Source organism: Tenrec ecaudatus, chromosome 5 (assembly GCF_050624435.1).
Source record: "Tenrec ecaudatus isolate mTenEca1 chromosome 5, mTenEca1.hap1, whole genome shotgun sequence".
NCBI lineage: Eukaryota > Metazoa > Chordata > Mammalia > Afrosoricida > Tenrecidae > Tenrec > Tenrec ecaudatus.
The window spans coordinates 65,687,871-65,708,795 of record NC_134534.1 but is presented as its reverse complement, the minus strand read 5'-3'; the positions used below and the strand labels follow the sequence as shown (position 1 = coordinate 65,708,795).

Sequence of the window (20,925 nt, the reverse complement as noted above, 5' to 3'; positions counted from 1 at the left end):
TGGCATGGAGTCAATAGGACAGAGTAGGATTATAAATCTTTACAGAAGCAGAAAGCCTCCTCTTTCTCCTTCGGAGAGCTTGGTGGCCTTGAACAGGTAGCTTTGTGGCTTGCAGCCCTATGTTGTCTCTACCAATATTCCGTGGCTCACAGACACGCTGAACCTGAGAGGTGGGTTGTAGAGATGAGCCTCCAGGGCACAGAGAAGTAAAGAGACTCAGAGTCACGCATGATGTGGCAGAGACAGGGTGGGAAAGTGGCCCTAGCATCTAGCCCCTTCTATGGCTCTTGCTCCTCTGCACGTTAGCTAGGCATCTGAGCCCAGCTGGCCTCTCAGGAGCCAGTCGGGGCATGGCTGTCTTTGTCAAGCCTGGCTCAGTAATTGTGAAGTTTGCTGACTAAACCTAAAGATGGAATTCAAAAACTCAATTTCCTGGCTAGGGCAGTAAAATCAATGTGGTTTCGTGTTTAATTTTCCAGCTTCAAACCCTAATGAGGCTTTAAACCCTAATGAGACTAGGATGCATTTTTTAAATGGAATCGTTTCAGCCCTGGAGAATGGAGATAAGATAGAAGGAGGAGAAGAAGAAGGTGGCAGAAAGCGAGTCTCTGAGTAGATGCCCCAAATCGTTCGGGTTTTCTTTTTACAAAGTGCGACTCACTTTCCCCGTCGCCCTCATCTTTGCCAATTATAGTGTTTCGGCAAGAAAGCACCCCGACTTCCCCGAGGCCTTGATTTGCACTCTCCACAGCTTGTATTTGAAAACTCACTTTGCCTCTCCGCACGCTCCGGTTTAGGGTTCATGGCTTTGGGAACAAGCGGCATTTGGCGGCTCATAACTACCCCGGACGTGGAAAGGGTTGCAAACAATTTAAACATCTGTCAGTAATTCACACACACAAAAAGTAATAACTGTTTTGAAGCATGCTTTCATCCATCATCTAAAACCCTGCAGGTATCCCATGTCAATTACCTACAGAACTAAGAACAGGCCACGTCAGAGTTCATTGCCAATATCCGCCACGTATCTATAACCTCTGGAAAATCAGTCACAGGTCATTTCTTGTTCTTGTCATCTCCTGTTGACCCCTCCCCCTTTTATTTTAATGACTCCATGATCTAGCCGTTCTGTAGAACTACAAGCATTTAAAGAGTAACACGCATGCACACACACGCACACCACACACACAATCCTCCCTCCTGGCTGGGGAACCTGTTGAGAAGGTCCTCTGTATTTTTTCTTGAAGTCTCTCTTCTGCCTGCAACGACTCTGCGCCTGAATCCAGCTCGCTCTGCCTGGCTGCATTACCGGTACCCAGTTGCCCTCCAGTTGATTCCGATTTTTGACCAGCCCTGTGCGTGTCAGAGTAGAGCCTTTCAGTGGCTGAGTTTTCAGAACAGGTCACCCAGACCGTTTTCCAGGCAACGCCAGGCCTTCTCAAACCCCTCCCCTGGTGGTTAGCCGCCGAACACATCCCCCTTTGGTACCACCCAGGATACAAAAGACAAAGAATATTGAACGTTCCACGGACTTCGGAAAGAAGAAAGCAATCAGTCTGAGAGAAGTAGAGCCAGAGGGCTCCTTGGAGGCAAGGGTGACGAGACTTCCTCCCACGGACGTTGGCCATGCCGTCAGGAGAGACCAGGCCCTGCAGGACATTGTGCTTGGTCATGCAGAGGGGCAGTGAGTGAGAGGAAGACTCTCAGCAAGGTGGGCTGACACAGTGGCTGCAACAATGGACACGCGCAGAAGGACAGTTGTGAGGCTGCCACAGTGTGTTCGTTTTGTGGTGTGTCAGGTCACAGTGAGTCAGGCCCACTCTGTGACATCTAACCACCCCCCACTCCCACCACCGCTGCCGCCGCCGCCGCCACCGCCGCCCCTTCCCACCACCACCACCACCACCACCACCGTCACCCCCGCCACCGCCACCACTGTCACCCCCGCCACCACCACCGTCACCCCCGCCACCACCACCGTCACCCCCGCTGCCACCACCACCACCACCACCACCACCGTCACCCCCGCTGCCACCACCACCACCACCACCGTCACCCCCGCCACCACCACCACCACCACCGTCACCCCGGCCACCACCGTCACCCCCACCACCGTCACCCCCACCACCGCCACCCCCACCACCGCCGCCACCACCACCGTCACCCCTGCCGCCACCACCACCACCGTCACCCCCCCACCACCACCACCACCACCACCGTCACCCCCGCCACCACCACCATCACCCCCGCCACCACCACCACCACTGTCACCCCCGCCACCACCACCACCGTCACCCCCGCCACCACCACCACCAATCTAGGGACTCCTCCCTGGTCAGTAAAACAAGCAATATTTAACAATGGATTTGTTTTTCAAATACGCTTCTTTTAAAGATCAGCATTTGTACATCATTGTAAGTAACATTTTGCCATGACATTAATTCACACTTTAGTGACGTGGCTTTGGGTTAGACTCTCTTCATCTGGTCAAAGATGGCCTTGGGATTAGTTTTCTAACTAAATTGAGTTCTCAGTATTTCTTCAACATCTGTGTCTCTGGATAGCGATGTCACACCCAGTGTTTGCTTGTTGTCTGTTTAGTTTGGTCCCATAATGAAAGCCCTCAAGTGACAGAGCCATTGTTCCTAGAAGGGAAGGCGGTTCTTGAGGGAAGATTTATTTTATTTTTTAAAAGCTACTTTCTGTTTTTCCAATCCATGACTTTAAAATCTTCACAAAGACATTCAAAGCTCAAGCCCTGGATAACAGCATTTCAATGACTGAACTGCAAGTAAAATGGGACAGGGAGGGAAGAAAGTTTGTGAAATTTTATGACTAAAAAGGTGTTTCACAAAATCTTTGAGCTGGGAGATTTATCAGGTGTTTGTTCCTACTCTGAACAAAAGATTCTATTCTTGACTCACTTGTGAACTTTTGATGATTTAGATTGCAATTCATTTTAGACCACAAGAGGTCTTTGGTCATAGAGGTTACAGGAAGTCCAGGCAACTTCTGACCGATTTATTACCTCGTCATATATTACAGCCGCAGGACACAAATTTCCTTTTGAACTATTCCATTAGCTCATTAACACTCTTTTTGCTCTATCTAATTTAAGTCTGTATGCAGCATATCCAAATATTCTTTCTTACAATCTGACTTCCTCACTTGTCATTTTTTCAGCTTCACTAGTTACTGGATTAAACAATGAACTGTTGACTGCAAGGCTGGCAGTTCAACCCCACCAAGTGCTCCAAGGGAGAAAGGCGAGACTTTCTACTCCCATAAAGATTTTTTTTAAAACAATTTATTAGGGGCTCATACAGCTCTTATCACTGTCCATACATATACATACATCAATTGTATAAAGCACATCTGTACATTCTTTGCCCTAATCATTTTCTTTTTTTTCTCCTCTTTTCTTTTTTTAACATTTTATTAGGGACTCATACAACTCTTATCACAATCCAAACATATACATACATCAATTGTATAAATCACATCCATACATTCCCTGCCCCAATCATTCTCAAAGCATTTGCTCTCCATCCCATTAAGATTTACCGCCTCAGAAACCCACAGGAGCAGTTCTACTCTGTCTGGTAGGGTCTTTATGGGTCTGTGTGGGCTGTTATCGACCCAAGGGCAGTGAGTTTGAGAGAAATATAGAGCCGTGTGAACTGTTTGCTATCAAGTCAACAGCATGATCTCATTGACAAGTCATGTCACAGCCTCCCAATTTCTTTGTAACAAGGATCTGATGACATCACACACACACACACACACACACACACACACCTCCTAAAGATATGAAGCCTAGAGTGAATGGCAGTCAGGAAATGCGAAATGATATTTTTAAATATTTTTTACTTTTTTTTGGTTTAAACTCAACCTTATAGTCACACTGTCTGGGTGGTGCAGATGGGTAAGTGCTTGGCTGCTCACCAAAGGTGGCAAGTTTGAACCCACCTAGAGATGCCTAAGGAAACAGTCCTGGTGATAAACTTCCAAACAGCCACCATCACTGAAAACCCCCTGCAGCAGTTCTACTGTGAAACATGCAGTCAGAATCAGAATCAACTCCAAGGCAACTGGGTTGGCTTTGGGTAATATTCCTCTGGGGTTTTCCCAGAGGCAAACTCTGAGATGTGATTTTGGGTAATCGATCTAAGAGGTGATCCCTGTTGGCACCAACAGGGAATGGAAAACAGGGACAGAGTGAGGGAAGCCAATCAAGAGTATGTGATGGAACCAATCCCACTGAGGAGCGCGAGGGGACTGTGGAACCCGTTTGAGTTGCCCCTCCCTCAAAATGCAAACCAAACTGCCAATGAGTTGATTCTAACTCATGGGGACACTATAGGACCGTATAGAACTGTTCCTGTGGGGTTTCAAGACTGTAAGTCATTATGGGAGTAAAAAGCCTCATCTTTGTTCCACGAAGATGCTTGTGAGTTTGAACTGCTGGCCTTGCAACCCAACGCATAACCCTCTATGCCACTGGGGCTCCTTTGCAGCATGGGAACTGTCAGTATTCGAGAGCTGCTCCCATGTCTTCAACCAAAGCATTCCAGCCTGCCCGGCTAGGTAGAGAAGAGCTTCAGACGGAGTTATGGTGCTTGTAGCTGAAATCCTTTGCCCTGTAAGGGAGCAGGCGACGTGCGTGAGTACCCAAACTCTGCTATTCTGTGCTTACCAAATGATAACGATGGTCTAATGAAAGCCAGTCCCACCTTCATGGCGCTCAGCTTCTCCCAGCCACGGTTAGGCTATCAGTGGTGTGGACCACTGCCCCGCTGCTCCAGGTGCTTCCCCTGGGCAAGAGAAGGCTCCGTCTCTTCCTTTCAGAATCGCTTCCAGTGAGTAGACAGCCAAGTTCCTATTGTCTGTCTAGCAAGCACTTCTGGCTTCTAGCTCACGGGGCTGTGGGCTAAGGAATAAACCCAGAGTTCAAGGAATAATCAAGTCCCTTCCTGTTTACCAGCTAGTCCCCCTTCCTCAAGAGCTTTGTAATTCTCAGGGAACCCTACCACAACTCTCAGGAGAATGGTAGCGGGTGTGGTAGAGGTGGTGGTGATGGAAGTCATCTATTTCAGAATGATGGAATAGCACAATGTGTGCGAACAAGGCTATTCCATCACAGCCACAGACCATGACCTTGAAAGATGTAGTACCACTGATGAGTGCATTAGGAACAAAACCCCAACACTGTGGGGGCCTAAGAGGTCCTGTGTGATCTGCCTCTGCTGCTCCCCACTTCCACCAGAGCTGCCTGTCCTTCCACCGCCCTGATATCGACATTGTCTTCTTTAACCCTTGGACACAGCAAGCTCTTGACCCCCTAAGAACTTTGCGCATGTGTCCCTCTGCTGAGGACCTCTTCCCACTGGAGCCAGTTTTTTTTCAGATGGCCATTCCATGGCCAGCGTAACTATGGGGTCTAGCAGTCCTTTGCCCCTTGCTCCACTCAGTTACTTCCTCTCAGAGCTCAGTGCTCCTTGCCTTCTACTGTCATTGTGGTCAGTGGCCGGGAGCTTTCTCGCCCCTCCATAGTTTGTTGTAGCTTATTTATTTTTGAGAGGAAACGCTGACAGCTAGCAGAGCCGCGGTCCTGACAGCAGCGTGTGCAAGCTCAGCCCGTGCCCCCACAGAAGCACCGGGAAGCTGCCCCAGTAGCAACGCCATGGCCGGGTGGAGCGCCTACATCGACAACCTCATGGCGGACAGGACCTGTCTGGACGCGGCCATCGTGGGCTGTAAGGACTCGCCCTCTCCCTGTCTGGGCGCTGTCCCCGGGAAAACCTTCGCCAACATCACGCCAACCGAGGTTGGAGTTCTTGTTGGCAAAGACTGGTCAAGCTTTTTCGTGAATGGGCTGACACTTGGGGGCCAGAAGTGTTCTGTGACCGGGGCTCACTGCTGCTGGACGGGGAATACACCACGGATCTTTGCACCAAGAGGGCTGGCGGAGCCCCACCTTCAACCTCACCGTCGCCATGGCTGCCAAGACGCGAGTCCTGCTGATGGCCAAAGAAGGGGTCCACGGTGCTTTGATCAACAAGAAATGTTATGAAATGGCTTCCCACCTGTGGCGTTCCCAGTACTGACCTCGTCTGCCCCTTCGCCCCCACCACTTCCTACTGTTTTTGCAATCCCCCCGCCCGCCCTACACACCCATTTTTATTTTGGGGGCCATTACCCCATACTCCTTATTGCTGCCAAAACCATATGGGGTGGGGGTTGGGGCTGGATGGACAGGCACCTCCCCCTACCCATCCCTCCTCCTGTGTGTGGTTGGAAAACTTTGTTTTTTGTGGGTTTTTTTTTTCTGAATTAAAAAAAAAAAGATTCTACTAAAAAAGAGAGAGAGAGAGAGAGAGAGAGGGGAAATGCTGAGGCTATCTATTCCATAAGATATATCGCCTCAGAAACTCAAAGGGGAAAAATTCTACCCTGTCCTATAGGATCACTATCAGTCAGTATTGACTTGAGGGTAGTGAGTTTATTTACTGTTTTGTTTATGAGTGTCACCCATAGGGACTATGATAGTTTGTAGTTCTTGACACATGGTGGGTGACCAATAAATGTTGGTTGGGTGAATGAGTAAAATGGCATTAGGTAGCCCTTCCGTCTGCGACCCACTTTTGCTTTGCTGCCGCCCACCTGGTCCAGCTGGCGCCATGGGTTTTGGAGACTTGAAGAGCCCTGCCGGCCTTCAGGTGCTCAATGCCTACCTGGCCGGCAAGAGCTACATCGAGGGGTATGTGCCATCGCAAGCAGATGCGGCAGTGTTTGAAGCAATCTCCGGCCCTCCACCGCTGACTTGTATCATGCCCTACGTTGGTATAATCACATCAAGTCGTACGAAAAGGAAAAGGCCAGTTTGCCAGGAGTCAAGAAAGCTGTGGGCAAGTGCGGCCCTGCTGATGTGGAGACACCACAGGAAGTGGCGCTGCAGACAGCAAGGATGATGACGACATCGATCTCTTTGGATCTGAGGAGGAGGCAAGTGAGGACGCAAGGAGGCTAAGAGAAGACCGCCCTGCACAGTGTGAGTCACAGAGAGCCAAGAAGCCTGCACTTGTTGCCAAGTCCTCCATCTTACTCGATGTGAAGCCGTGGGACGATGAGACCGATATGGCGAAATTGGAAGAGTGCGTCAGAAGCATTCAAGCAGACGGCTTGGTCTGGGGCTCATCCAAGCTCGTTCTGGTGGGGTATGGAATTAAAAAACTCCAAATACAGTGTGTAGTTGAAGAGGACAAAGTTGGTACAGATATGCTGGAAGAACAGATAACTGCTTTTGAAGACTATGTGCAGTCCATGGACGTGGCTGCTTTCAACAAGATCTAAACTCCCTCCTGGATGGTTGCACTTAAATAAATGACTAAAGGACCAAAAAATGACATTAGGTAAACTCCCTTTCCTCTCCTTCCCTAGTGATCTTCTACAGTGAAACAGACTCACATCTGTTCGCATAATTAATTAAAAACCAAAGTACTACAGGAGGCTTCAGAAAGAGAAAGACAGGAGAAATTTTTTATTTATTAACTTATTTTGTGGCCTAAAATGTGATCTATTTTGGAAAATGTTCCATATAGACTTAAGAAAAATATATGTCCTAATATTGTTGGATGGAGTGTTATGCACATGTGTTTAACTCTCTTATAGTGTTCCCTCTTTGCATATTGGTTGTTAGATCCATTATTGAATGCGGACTATTGAAAATGACAGCATATGTAGACTTGTTTGGAGGCTCTCAATATTGATAGCTCTGTGTGTGTATTTTAATTGTTATATCTTCTTGTTGGGATAATGCCCTCTGTCTCTTGTAACAGTTTTTGTCTATTTTGCTGGATAGTAATATACCCACCCTAGCTCACTTTTGGTTCCTATTTGCAGTGAATATCTTATTCCATTCCTTGACTTAGGAGCCCTAGTGGCATAGCGGGTTACTTGTTGGGCTGTAAACCACAAGGTCAGCAATTAGAAACCATCACCTGCCTTTGAGGAGAAAGAGGAGGCTTTCTATTCCTACAGAGTCTTGGAAATCCACCAGGGCAGTTTTATCCTGTCTCATAGAGTCACTGTGAATCATAATGTACTTGATGGCAGAGAGGATTCTTTTCCTGTCAGCCTCGTTATGGCTTTGTATATAAAGATAGTTGACTGTAGCAATGCATCAATAGGTCATGTTTTATAAACCATCTGCCAAGTTCTGCATTTTAATAGGACACTTTAATCCATTAACATTTAAAGTGATTGCTGGGAAGAAGGAGTTATTTCTGTCATCTGCCTATTTAGTTTCTGTATGTCACTGTGTTGGTCTTGGTAAACTGGAGAAACAAATCCAGAGAGACACTCGTGTGTATGAGAAGGTTTATATTCAAGAGCAATTGAATATTGAGAAAACATCCCAGCCCAGTCCAGATCAAGTGCATAAGTCTGATATTAAGCCATTTGTCCAATACCAATCTATAAGGTCCTCTTCAGACTCACAAAACACATGCAATAATGCCAAGTGCAAGAAGGTCACAGGCCAGTGGGTAGGGAGACTTGTGGATCCAGTGGCGTTGTCAGCATCTCAATGCTGACAGGGGTCTCCATGTGGCTTCTCAAGCTCCCAGAGGTGCATCACGGTAGGTCCATGTGGCTTATCAGTAGGGCACCTCCAGGGAGCGAACATGGAGAAAGTGTCTCCTGCCTCCATGGAGGAATTACACGAACTACCAGAATCCTCAGGAGAAAGCCATACTCACACAGAGGCCTCATTGGCTATACAATGATTGACAGGCTAGACTCCACCCCTTCTCTCCTAATCCTTTCAAATTAACAACATTATATAACTACCACAATCACATGTTTTTTTCGTTGCTGGCCCTCAGTTACATTTTTGCCACTTTAATTATTTTCAGTTGAAATTCCTACAGTGTATTGTTTTTATCACCTTTTTTCCTTTTGTTAGGTTTTTAGTTATTATTTTAGGATTACCTTGGAGATTATAATCAACATCTTAAACTTATAACAATTTAGTCTAAACTGGACATCCTGGAAGTCTGATTAGTGTACTCCTTAAGCATTGATATTGTTACTTGATGGAAACTGCACTTGTCCATTAGCTTAGTGACTTTTTTTTAATTGTGAATTCTTAATTGTGTGTGGTCACTAAATTTCTGTTCCATAATCTCCATGGTCACTCCATGACCTGACACAGATTTCACCATTTAAAAAAGAACTAGATGCTTTCCAGCATGCAGCTGACATGCTCTGAAAGGGATCACATTCAAAGATCCTGGATGAAGTGGGTCAGAAAATATGGACCTCAACTCAAAGTCACAAACGAGGAGACCATGATGAATCCTCCAAGACTATGGCTCTTAATCGTAAGTCAGTTCTGGAACTGAATCCCTGTGGCTCAATTTTTGGCCAAACATTGCATTTCTCTATAAGGAAAACAAGACACTACTGAGGTATGCACACCATAGAGTAATCAACCAGTTAAGATGTTAAAAGGCAGCATTTACCCAAGAACTAAGTCAGAATGGTTAGAAAAGAAGGGCATTTGGAAACAAGGAAGGTCGAGGGATGTGTAATGTTACATTGAGGGGATTTCAATGAGTGAAATAAAACAAAATGTGTTTAAATTGTTGGATATAAAACAAATGATCCACTCTTAAACCTTTACCCAACTCACAATAAAAAGTCTTTTTTGAGAGTACAGCCAAGTTACAGCTCTTTTAGAATTTGTCTAGCAGGTTTTCTGTTTTGTTTTTTTCCTCTGGAAACCACCCCCTCTCTACATCACCAGTAAAACAGGTATCTAACAATTAAAATAAGAAGAGTCCAGACAAGAAAACCCTGTGAAGCAGTTCCATGTACCATAGGGTCACTATGAATCCAAAACAACTTGACACGCTGAACAGCAGCAACACCGGTCCTTTCCATCCTTAAGAGATGGTGTGGGAGAAGTCTTGTTGTTGAGAGGGGCAGACCCAAGGCAAGGGTGTGCACCGGTCCTTCAGGATATAGCCAGGACAACCAAATGTGCAGCTTCAAATTCGTGGAGGACAGGATCCCCACTGCTCACTTTGGCGCCAGCCAGGAAGTCTGGCTGCTGCTGCTGCTGCTGCTGCCTTTCCCACAAGGTCACTGGTCTGCACCTGTCTTTGCTTAGGAAAGATCAGCAGCCTCTGTGCACAAGACACTCCCACCTCTCAAGCTTTCACACGTGTGTGATGACGTTCCAGGCTTCCCGAACCATTGATCCCAATTGCTTTCCCAGTTTAATTGTTGGTTTGGTGGAGCAACTGACCCAGAAGACTACCTCTTCCACCGTCTTGTAGAGTCCTTTCATTGTTTCCATATAGTTTGGAGATTTTCTTCTTAAATAGATTGCCTTGTCCCTATAAACAAGCAGCAGTGTCTCCTTGGTTAATCTCCGAGACCCAAGCCAGATTCTCCTTTGTGATCTAGTCCTGCCTGCCTGGCTCTTGGCCACCTCTGAGTTCAAGGCCACCCACAACCAAGTACATTCTCCCTCAGTGTTCAGTTCAAACAGCCATGTGCAATAAATTCATTCTTTTTGAGTTTTATTTGCAGGAATACCGACTTAGGTATAGCTCTGTTTCTTAACTTTCCATGGAAGGAAAATAAAAGTCATCCTCCCTTCCCAGAAACACACACACACACACACACACATCTCATGGTGACACAATTTTAAATGTCACCTGCCCATTTCTCTTTTTATATGTTATCCTTTTCTGCGTAATATTGTCAAAAACCTTTATGAAATTCCAATAAGAATATGTTGTCAAAATTAAAGGACAAGAATACATTGGCCAGGTCCCTGTGTTTAGGAAAAAAAACACTGATAAAATGGTCAAGTGTTGTTTTTTCTTTTCCTTTTCCTCTTACAGAAATCATGTTTTCTGGCCCATAGTGGGTTGGTTGTTCCTATGCTTGTTTGTTTTTGAGCTATTAATTGGATAATTTCATAAAATGATAGCAAGACAATGCCATGGGTTCCCTCTTTAGAAATATAGAATTTTATACATTACCTAAGCCCAGAAAAAGAAAAAAAAAGTAGAAATCAAAAGGCTAAGAATGTGGGATACAGAAAGCTTTCTCCCAAGTTGTCTCCCCCAAATATAAGCCAAACCCAAGACGCTGCTCGCTACACATGGTAAATGACTGTACACTAGGAGGCCAATGAAAGTAAGTCCAAGGCTATTCTTCCTAATGGTTATCAGTCATCTAGAGCAACCAGACTGTAGTCTGACTCACCCTAAGTAGGGCCACTCCCATCCAACAAGGATCGTGATTGTTACCTTGAACGAGAGCCCGAAGGCAAGGTCAGGACCACTCAAGGATGACTAACACTACTATACTTAGTCTGGGGTCTTCCTATCTTACCACATATGTACCCCTGTAGGTAGGCTAGTGCAGGGCTGGGACGTCCATTTATGCATGCTCATTGGTCTGAGCTACGGAAACAAAGGAGTGGCACACTGCACATGCTCAGAGGTTCAGGTTTGCAGCCGGGAACGCATGGCTGGCTGTTGCACCTAGATTGGCCCACCTAGGCCAGGTGAATTCAGTTCAGCCAACAGGGTCAACCAGGGGTCGTCTCCCATGCCTCCCCGCGGAATCCTTGAAAAGGCAGGAGCCCGGAGTAGACCAAGAGAATTGCCGAGGACTTTTGCGTGACTCTGCGAGCAGCTTCCAGGCAGGCTGCACGTTCGGGAGGAGCCCTGTGGGTGCCTGTGAAAACCTGAGACTGCTTCTAACGCTCATAAAACTCACTTGGATCCCGAACCAGGCCCCGGCGTGAATCCTTTCTCACGCGGAGCCGAGGACCAAGGTATGTATATCTATCCCTAGAGATCTCACACCCCCATTCCCTCCCTTCCCTATTGCATGTGCACCCCTAGGTTATCCCCTTCCTATTGCTTGCATTGCCTACGTTACAACCCCTTCCTGTGATGTAGGTCGTTATCTGTGATCAGGGGGCTTGAATGCCCCTAAAGATATAAGCTTTGGTTAGAAATAAAACCTCATGAAAGCTCTCTCCTGCCCTCTCTGCCTGTGTTGTGCATGGACCTGGATGGTGAGATCATGGCCGTCCAGGTGGTGAGCATGCTACCAGGAAAAGTGTCTGGCTCCTTCATTTTACTCTCTGCCCCATCTATTATTCTCTATGACTTTACTAAAAGCTTTATATATTTTTTAACCGTACAATTGCACTTATCGGACCCGTGACATAGTTGTGAGGGGCTGGTTTCCGCCACATAACAGTGCGCATTTCTGGGCAGGTTTCTAGGTGATGTGTTTTCTTCTCTGTGTCTTTGTAGAATTTTCCAAAGCTTTTGCATCACCCCATATTTTGTAGCCAAGGAAAAGAAACTATTATTTTAAATGGGAAATGTGGATACACCCCAATGGGAGTGTCTTTGGATGTTACAGATAACATCTGCTGGGTTGAATGCTGAAATTTTATTTTATTGTGAAAATATGCACAGCAAAAGATATATCATGTCAACCAATTCTATTTTGGCAAACCTTGTTAAGTGGCACATGACAGCGACTACTGTTAGAGTAGTTGGTTCCAACCCATGACAACCCCATGTGGGTTTGGCGAAAAGTAGAACTGTTTCTCTATCTTTAAAATACTAACATATGTCAACAAGGCCTCCTAAACCTTTAGGGCAAGATGAGTGTCAGAACTGAAAACTGCTCAGATTTCACAAAGGGGGAATGCCCAATATACATTACTGGTGCCAGAATCCCCTCCTCCAGCAGGGTCTGGAGCAGGGTCTTGAAAAACTCTTTAGTGCTTTTTAAGTAAAATATACTCACACTAAATGAGATAAGCAGAGATGACAATAACCTCTTACTAATGTAGCTGTACAAGGACCAAGAATTAACTGTGCAAACAGAACACAGGAATGCCGCTGGGTTAAGATCAGGAACGGTGTGCGTCAGGGTTGGATCCTCTGACCATACTCAATCTGTACGCTGAGCAGATCATCAGAGAAGGTGAGTTGTATCAGGAAAAGCACAGCAATGGTATTGAAGGGAGGCTTATTAACAACCTGGATGATATGCAGATGAAAGTGAGGAGAACTTGAGGCACTTGTTGATGAGGATCAAAGATTGCAGCCTTCTATGTGGATTACAACTCAGCATAAAGAAGACCCAGATCCTCACAACTGAATCAATAGATAGCACCACGATAAAGGGAGAGAAGACTGAAGTCAAGGATTTTGTCTTGCCTCGATCCACAGTCCATGCTCATGGAAGCAGCAGTCAAGCAATCAGACGACGCACTGCATTGGATCAATTTGCTGCACAAGACCTCTTTAAAGTGTTGAAAAGCAAGGACTAAGGTACGCCTGACCCAAGCCAGGGTATTTTCAACTACCTGATATACATGTGAAGATGGATACTGAATAAGGATGACCAAAGAAGAATCGATACATTTGAATTATGGTGCTGGTGAAGAATATTAAAAACACCATGGGCCGCCAAAAGAACAACCCAATCTATCTTGGGAGAAGTCCAGCCAGAATGCTTGTTAGAAGCAAGGATGGCAAGACTTCTCATGTAGCTGGACATGTTACCAAGAGAGACTGGTCCCTGGAAAAGGACAGCATGCTTGGTAAAGCAGAAGGGCAGCAAAAAGTAAGAGGAATATCTTGGCAAGAGGTATTGAAATCATGGCTACAACAACGCGCTGGAACAGAATGACGATTGTGAAGGTGGCGCAGGACCGGACAGTGTTTTGTCCTATTGCACGTAGGGTCACCGTGAGTTGGAACCGACTGGACAGCACTTAACAGTTTCGCTTAGGTGAGTTTAGTCCCAATGAGCTCAGAAAATGTTTTTGTTCATTTCTGGATTGAGGGATTGTAGATAAAGGATTGCGGACCCTATGTACCTTTCTCACAGAAATGTGAGAATTAAATGAGATCAAGTGCAAACGTGCTGGGCTCTTCAGACTGGTGGACACCGAATCAATCGATTGCAATTCATGGTGAGCCCATGAGCATCGAATAGAATTCCATTGAGTTTTCAGTGGCTGATTTTTATGAAGTAAATCACCAGGCCTTCTACCTGGCACATATTAGAAGTTATATAAAAGGTCAATGACTTAATGTCTACTAGAACAAAACACTTAAATGTGTTTGTGTTAGTCCGGGTTGACTTTGTGTGTATGTGTGTAAGAGAGAGCTTTATATCAAAGAGCAATTGTATATTGAGGAAACAGCCTAGCCCAGTCCAGATCAAGTCCATAAGTCAAATATTAGCCCAAATGTCTGATACTCGTCTATAATTCCTCTTTAGACTCATGCAGCACATGCAATGATACCAAATGCAAGAAGACCACAGGCCAGTGAGTGGTGAGTCTTGTGGATCCAGTGTCAATGGAAGCATCTCAATACTGGTGTGAGTCTCCACATGGCTCCTCCAGCTCCAGGGCTCTGGCTGCCATCAGCCTGGCTCCAAGTGGCTTGTCAACAGGAATGTGAAAGAGAATGTGGCCCTCCTCCAGGGGGAAAAAGAGGAAGTTCCCAGAACCCTCATGAGGAGGCATCATCAGTCTGTGACCTGATTGACAGGCTAGACTCCACTCCTTCACTCTTAATATCCTCAAGTTGACATGAGATTGTGTAACTACCACCGTGCTGCTGTAAAATTATTGTGTTAATATTTAATTAAAGAGATATAAAGTATTCACCAATGTCCACAATGATAGTATGCTTCCTGCTAAAGGCCTGCTGCCACATGGTAGGTGGCATGCAATGACCTTTTCAGGCATTCCCTCAGTGTATCTCCTCAACAGTCTGTGTGGTGTTTTCATCAACCCCCTTCCAGAAATGGGACGTCCTAGGCTTCAAGAGGCTAATTGAATGTTAAATTCTCCGAAGTCATAAGGCAGAGTCAGGACAGACTGACTTCAGGGGCAACACTGAGGCATATGCGCCATTTCTGTAAAGAAAAATGCCAATGAATAAATATTGGGGAGGGAAGCAGACTTTGTGAGTTGAGGGAAGGCTGTGTCCCAGGAGCTTCTCGCCAACCAGTTAGCTCGGAGCCCAAGAAACTTGACTCTCAGATGCAGGCTGTGGTATCTCCTCTTGAGCCAAAAGTCGTAACGTGTGTGGAGGGCGGAAGAGGCTGGGCACCTCAGCTAGGCCGTGCCCTTGTCCTCACCCCCCACTCTGACGGCACGCACAGGTGCAGGCTTGCCGAGTGGGCCCGTGGCCAATGATTTCCACTGTCTTCCTCCTTTTCCCAGAAAGCCTGAGGTGCTGAAAATCTAGCACGGGGAGCCTTTCGACCCTGGCAACCTGATGCCCTGTTGGCATGCCAGGTCCTCTGCTGACCCCGGGGAGTGGCTCCTGAATGTGGTCATCTGAACAATTACCACCACCACCACTTCCTTCTGGCGATGGCGCTTTGGCCGCCACTAGCGCAGTTCTTCTCTCAGGCATGTGGCCGCTGTGGTTTCTTTTCCAGTTCTTCACTAGATGGCCAAGCCCCCTCATCACTTCTCTGACCCACCTGAGAAATCCCCCAGCCCAAAGGAAAGGCCTTCCAGACCTTACCAAAGGTTTTGATCAAATAAAGACCCGGAGAGGGTGGGCACTGTTAGCTCTGGCTCCCGCTAGAAAGCAAAAGGCACATTTCTCTGATGACCTTTGTCAAATGGTTGCCCCGTCCCTCTCGGGTGCCCTGAGTCTCTCCATCTCCAGCGATCCAACTTGGTCACCCGTGAGCCTCAGGAGTGAGCAGAGTCTAGTGCGGAGAGGCTGGACGCCTAGGTACGTGCTCCACAATGGGTGATAGACTCCCTCCTAGCATCCCTCTCTCCTCCTTGAGATGCTGAAGCTTGAAGTTAAAAACTGTGTTGTGGTAAATGATTGTAACATAAAATTGTCATTTTTATCATTTTTAAATGTGCTACTTGTCGACACTAATTATATTCACAATATTGTGTAACCAGACCACTGTCTAGGTTCAAACTTTTCCATCACCCCAAAAAGAAACTCAGTACCCTTTAAGTCATGATTCCCCATTCCTCTCTTCTCCCAGCCAATGGTTACATATATCTAGGCTACTCTGGTCTCTATGCATTTGTCTATTCAGAACACTTCATTTAAGTGGGATTATCTGATATGTGTCCTTTGGCATCTGATTCCATTCATTCATCACGTTACCAGGTCCATCCATGTTGCAGCACGCATCGGGACGTCATTTCCCGTTAGTAAGTACCAGGGCTCATTGCTGTCACATCCATCTGACTCACGGCCATCCCATGTGAGTTCCAGCAGACCTAGGCTCCATAGCATTTTCAACAGATGATTTTTCCTAAGTGCATCACCAGACTTTTCTTCCACTCGATCTCGGGTGGACTTGAACTTCCAAACTTTTAGCAGCCTAGCAAGTGAACTGCCTACAATACCCAGGGACTGTTGATTTCTCACTAAAGCTGAATAACTATGTATATAAGAAAGCTTCAAAAATGTCCTCGAAACATTCCATTATCTCTTCAGTCTATTGTCCACACACTTGTTAAAGTACCCACCTGTGCTGCAGTGTCGCCTCTGCTGATCTGCTGGTAGAGACCAGAGACCGAGATTATTTCTACCTTTTGGTCATGGTTACGGACTCTGCAGTGAAGGCCAGTGTCCAAGTCTCTGAGCTTCTGCTGTTTAAGCCTCTGGGGTATGTATCTAGGAGTAGTGGAATTGTTGGATCACATGATAATTTCATGTTTCACATTGTGAGGAAATGCCATCTGGAGGCCTCTTATTCATTCCCCAGAACGAGGCTAGGCGGTGACTTTCTCTGGGAAGGTTTCCTTTTTAATTTTTCTCCCCTTGCCTGTCATTAGAGAAGAAGCGAGTGGGTTTGCATGTAAGTGTGTGCCTGGCAGTTTCTGAACTCCTAGAGTGAACGGATTGTGTCTTAATCATCCGACCTGGCCTAAATGACTTTTGATGTTATCTTTAAAATGTAAGCAAAGCCCCCGTAGAGAGAGTGATTCTGCCCCAGGGAAAGGGACTGTGGGTAGTTATGAGGTTACTGAGCCAAGCAGGAACTGAGGAAGCTGGGAGGAGGGGCTGAGGACCCTGGACTCCAGGTTGCTGCAGTTCCTAAGCAGTCGATACTTCCTCTCTCCGGTTAGTTGAGCTATAGGTTAGATTGTGTCTCCTGAAGAATGCATGTCAAAATCGTGTCCTCTGGTGCCCGTGAGCTTCGCCTGGTTTGGAAATAGGGCCTTTGAAGACATGGCTAGTGCGTCGGAGGTCATACTAGAATAGGGAGGGTCCCAGTCCAATTGGTGTGGTGGTCTTACGAAAGAGAAAGGACAAAGAGAGACCATCAGAGGGAGCATGGCCCTGTCAGTGCCCCAATTTCAGACTATAAGCTTGCAGAACTGAAACAATATATTTCTACTCTTATAAGCCACCCAACTAGGGCATTTTGTCACGTAAGCCATAGGAAAATAAAGCAAGTAATAAAATGCCGTGATGTTGCAGCAGGATATGGATAGAAGTTTATCAAAAATATTATCAACATTCATAGGCAAATCACTAGCTTTGGGCCAAGAGGGGGAGAATCCTGATGTTTTTCAACTGTGCCCTTTCAATCTTGTGATTCCCAAGGCCCCCCGGGAGGCAGAGAGGAATTACTCTTTACTGGGCATCAGGTTCCCAGCTAAAGAAATGGCCTGTGAGAACATTTCCAGGAAGATGCTGAGAATCTGACAATAGGCTGGGATCCTTGAGATCAGGCCCTGACATTTGTGTGACTTTGAGGATGATGTGATTAACAGGGAGCAAGGCTTCTTTTAAGGCCGCAAGGTCGGCAGTTTGAAGCCACCAGCTGCTCCCTCGCAAAAGTGGACTTTCCACTCTTATGAAGTGTTACTCGTAAAGAGAAACTCACAGGGACAGTTCTCCCGGTCCTGCAGGGTCACTCTGCGTCGGCAACAACTGGATGGCAGTGAGTGAGGAACTGAATGAGTGAGTGGGCCACTTTTATTTCTAGAGCTGCTTTCTCACAGATTCACCTTCCCCTTCAGGATTAGACACATCGTTTCTTCCTTTACTTTTCAATTTAATGCAGCAAACATTTACTGAACCCTTCTTAGGGGCAAAGAACCATGAGACTGAACTATGGTTAATCATTGTTTACAGATGGTTAAACTGCCAGGTTCTTGCCCTTGCTAAGGGTTAAACTAGGTTTAAAGATGAAAAACATATGGATTACACATCACCATAAAGCAAACAATCATCCTCATGGCTGGGCCAATAAGTTCTATCACAAGCAATGGAGGAAAGAATGAAGTTGTCAAGGTAATGTCCAAGGAGGCAGCAGTAAGGAAATCCAATGACGCATTGAACTGGGCAAATCTGTGGCTGAAGATCTCTCTGAAGTGTTAAAAATCAAAGATGTTACTTTGAAGGCTAAGGTGCACCTGGCCCAAGCCAGGGAATTTTCAATCCCCTAATATGCGCTCAAAAGCCAGACGATGGACAAGGAAGGCCAAAAAACTGTTGTCCTTGAATTGTGGTGATAAAGGAGAAAATTAATATACCATGCTCTGCCTAAAGAAGGAGCAAATCTGTCTTAGAAGAAGTACAGCCAGAATAGTCTCTAGAAGAGAAGATGGCGAGACTCCTGTATTTTAGACTTGTCATCAAGAGGGACCGCTCCCGTGGAGGAGGGCATCTTGGTAAAATTGAGATTCAGTGAAAAAGGGACACGTGGCCGCACCAATGGGCTGAAGCACAGGAATGATGGTGTGGATTGGACAGGACTGGGCAGTGCTTCTCGCGCTTGGCCCCAGGGTCGCTGTGCGTCAGCACTGACTGGCCAGCACCTAGCAACAACATCAGCTGGCTCTGCTTTGGAAGTGACTGCCTAGCAATGGGTTTGAGTTTGGGAAAGAAAAACGATAAAAATGTAGTAGGAAGCCTGAGATAAAAATCCTACTCGTGCCTTACAGATAAAATTGAATTCAGTAAACATATCAAACACGTAATATGACGAGGGGCTCTGCTCTATACCGGGGTGCAAAGTCCAGGACAACTGCACACTTCAAAGAACTTGGTCCCTGGAGGCCTCCCAGAGCAAGCCCTAGACACCAAGTAGGCTTACCCTTCCCTCATCAACCCACGAGCAGGGCCCACAAGGATTAATGTCATCAAAACTGGTGGTGTCTGGCCCCGGGCGGGGTGGGGGGTGGGGGGTGGGGAGGGTGTCCCTAGATTGTCAGTGCCATCCCCCTGGGCAGGGGGTGGTCTTCCAGGCCGGTGTTCTTCAATCCCATCAGAGAACGCATCCACAAGGACAGATGCCTTCCTTGGGGAGGGGTGCTTCGGAGCAGTAGCCAGAATGAAGAGGGCTGGGAGACCCCACATAGCAGAAGCTTGGGAGTGTCTGGAAGGAGAATATGGAGTCCATCTCAGTAACTGAGGGTCTGCCGGACTGTCAGGAAAGGGCTTGGGGAGTGCTTGGATAGTGGGGGCGCTGGGGACTCCTGGATAAGAGGCTGCAGAGCCTTCAGATGAAGGGTCTGGGGTGCTTTTCCATGGCAAGACCTGTGGCACGGCTGGGCCTGGAAGAACCCTGGATGGAGAGGACTGTGGTGGACCTGGGCGCGGGGCCCTGTGCCGCTGGGCTGAAGGCGAAGGGCCTGAGCCCCCCCAACCCCCGCCCTGGGCCCGGCCACCCACCTGGGCACGCCCTGGCGTAGTCGAAGCAGCAGTCCCCGGTGAGACGGCAGGCTTGGTCGCAGAAGCACGTCCCGTAGACCCTGTCCAGCCTCCAGCCGCGGGCGAAGCAGGCGGGGTCCCTCCCGGGACAGCAGCGGCCGGCCTCGGTGCAGCCGGCCCGGGTCTCGGGCCACAGCCGCGCCAGCGCGCACAGCGTCAGCCACAGGGCGCGCATGGCCAGCGCTCCCCCGCGCCCGCGACGGCCCCCGGGAAAGTGCTCGGCTGCTGAGATCGCAGCGGCCCGGAGCTGCCCGAGGGGTCGAGGCTCAGCCCGGCCCTCCGGCCCCCGCCTGCCTGCCCCCTCCCGAGCCCTGGCGGCGCGCCCGTCAGGCGCCGAGTGGTAGGTGCGGCTCCCCGGGTGGAGGCGGCGAGGGGGGCCCTCCCCGGACGCACGGCCTCCTCACGGACGCGCCTGGCACCCGGCAGCCCTCCGGGCACTAGTCCCTTGCCGGCTGCCACCCTGCGGGCAACGCCCCGGGAGAGGACAAAGCAGGTGCGCTGGGTCCCCGCGACAGCGCCTGGCCACGGCGCCCACCGGCTGGGGGAAGGTTAGCTCGAGGGCATTTTTCACGTGCCAAGCTAGGAGATGACAGCGCTGGCCATGCCCCCAAAAGGTATATGGCCAGGAAGCCTCGTTTTTCTCCCGAGAAGCGGCTGGTGATTTCGAACTGCAGACCTTGAAAGCGGATGGAACTTCTACGCTGAAATGTGGGGAGGGGCGGGGCCTTGGCGTGAACCGGACGCTTGAAGCTTGCCCTGACTCGCCCCAGAGAACCCACCCAGGGTGGTTCTCCACATATCAGCTCTCTGACCCCGAGCCCTCGCGGAGAGGAGTGAGCTCCAGAACTGCCGCCTTTTAAAATGGGATTTTCCCGCTCAGGGAAATACTGCTTTGCTTTGCTAAATAGGCGGTTGAATGCGAAGGAAAGGGTCACTAAAATGTACACGGTGCTCTTTGCTTTCTGTTAAAACCAATGCCTAACTGATGTTTTAGAAATAACATTTGCAAAACACAAACAACCAAACAAAAAGAAAGAACATTTACTTTCAAGGTCAGCAGTTCGAAACCACAAGGCACTCCACAGGAGGAAGAGGATACTTTCTAGACTGCTAAAGAATCAGTCTCAGAAACTCACCG

General features: G+C 47.7%; 1 protein-coding gene and 3 pseudogenes across 1 annotated transcript in view; 3 read left to right on the top strand and 1 right to left on the bottom strand.

The window, feature by feature from the left end:
• The window catches only part of SBSPON (somatomedin B and thrombospondin type 1 domain containing), a 38,787-nt gene extending 18,819 nt beyond the window's left edge, over nucleotides 1-19,968 (bottom strand). Inside the window, exon 1 of the mRNA XM_075550650.1 lies at nucleotides 19,749-19,968. Coding sequence (XP_075406765.1) covers nucleotides 19,749-19,962 — 214 coding nt within the window. The 5' untranslated portion in view covers nucleotides 19,963-19,968. The remainder of the gene's footprint in view (nucleotides 1-19,748) is intronic.
• Nucleotides 5,684-6,107, top strand: LOC142448765 (profilin-1 pseudogene; annotated as a pseudogene).
• On the top strand, nucleotides 6,681-7,390 carry LOC142448764 (elongation factor 1-beta-like; annotated as a pseudogene).
• LOC142449564 (U7 small nuclear RNA) lies at nucleotides 9,722-9,793 on the top strand (annotated as a pseudogene).
• Nucleotides 19,969-20,925: the final 957 nt, after the last annotated feature.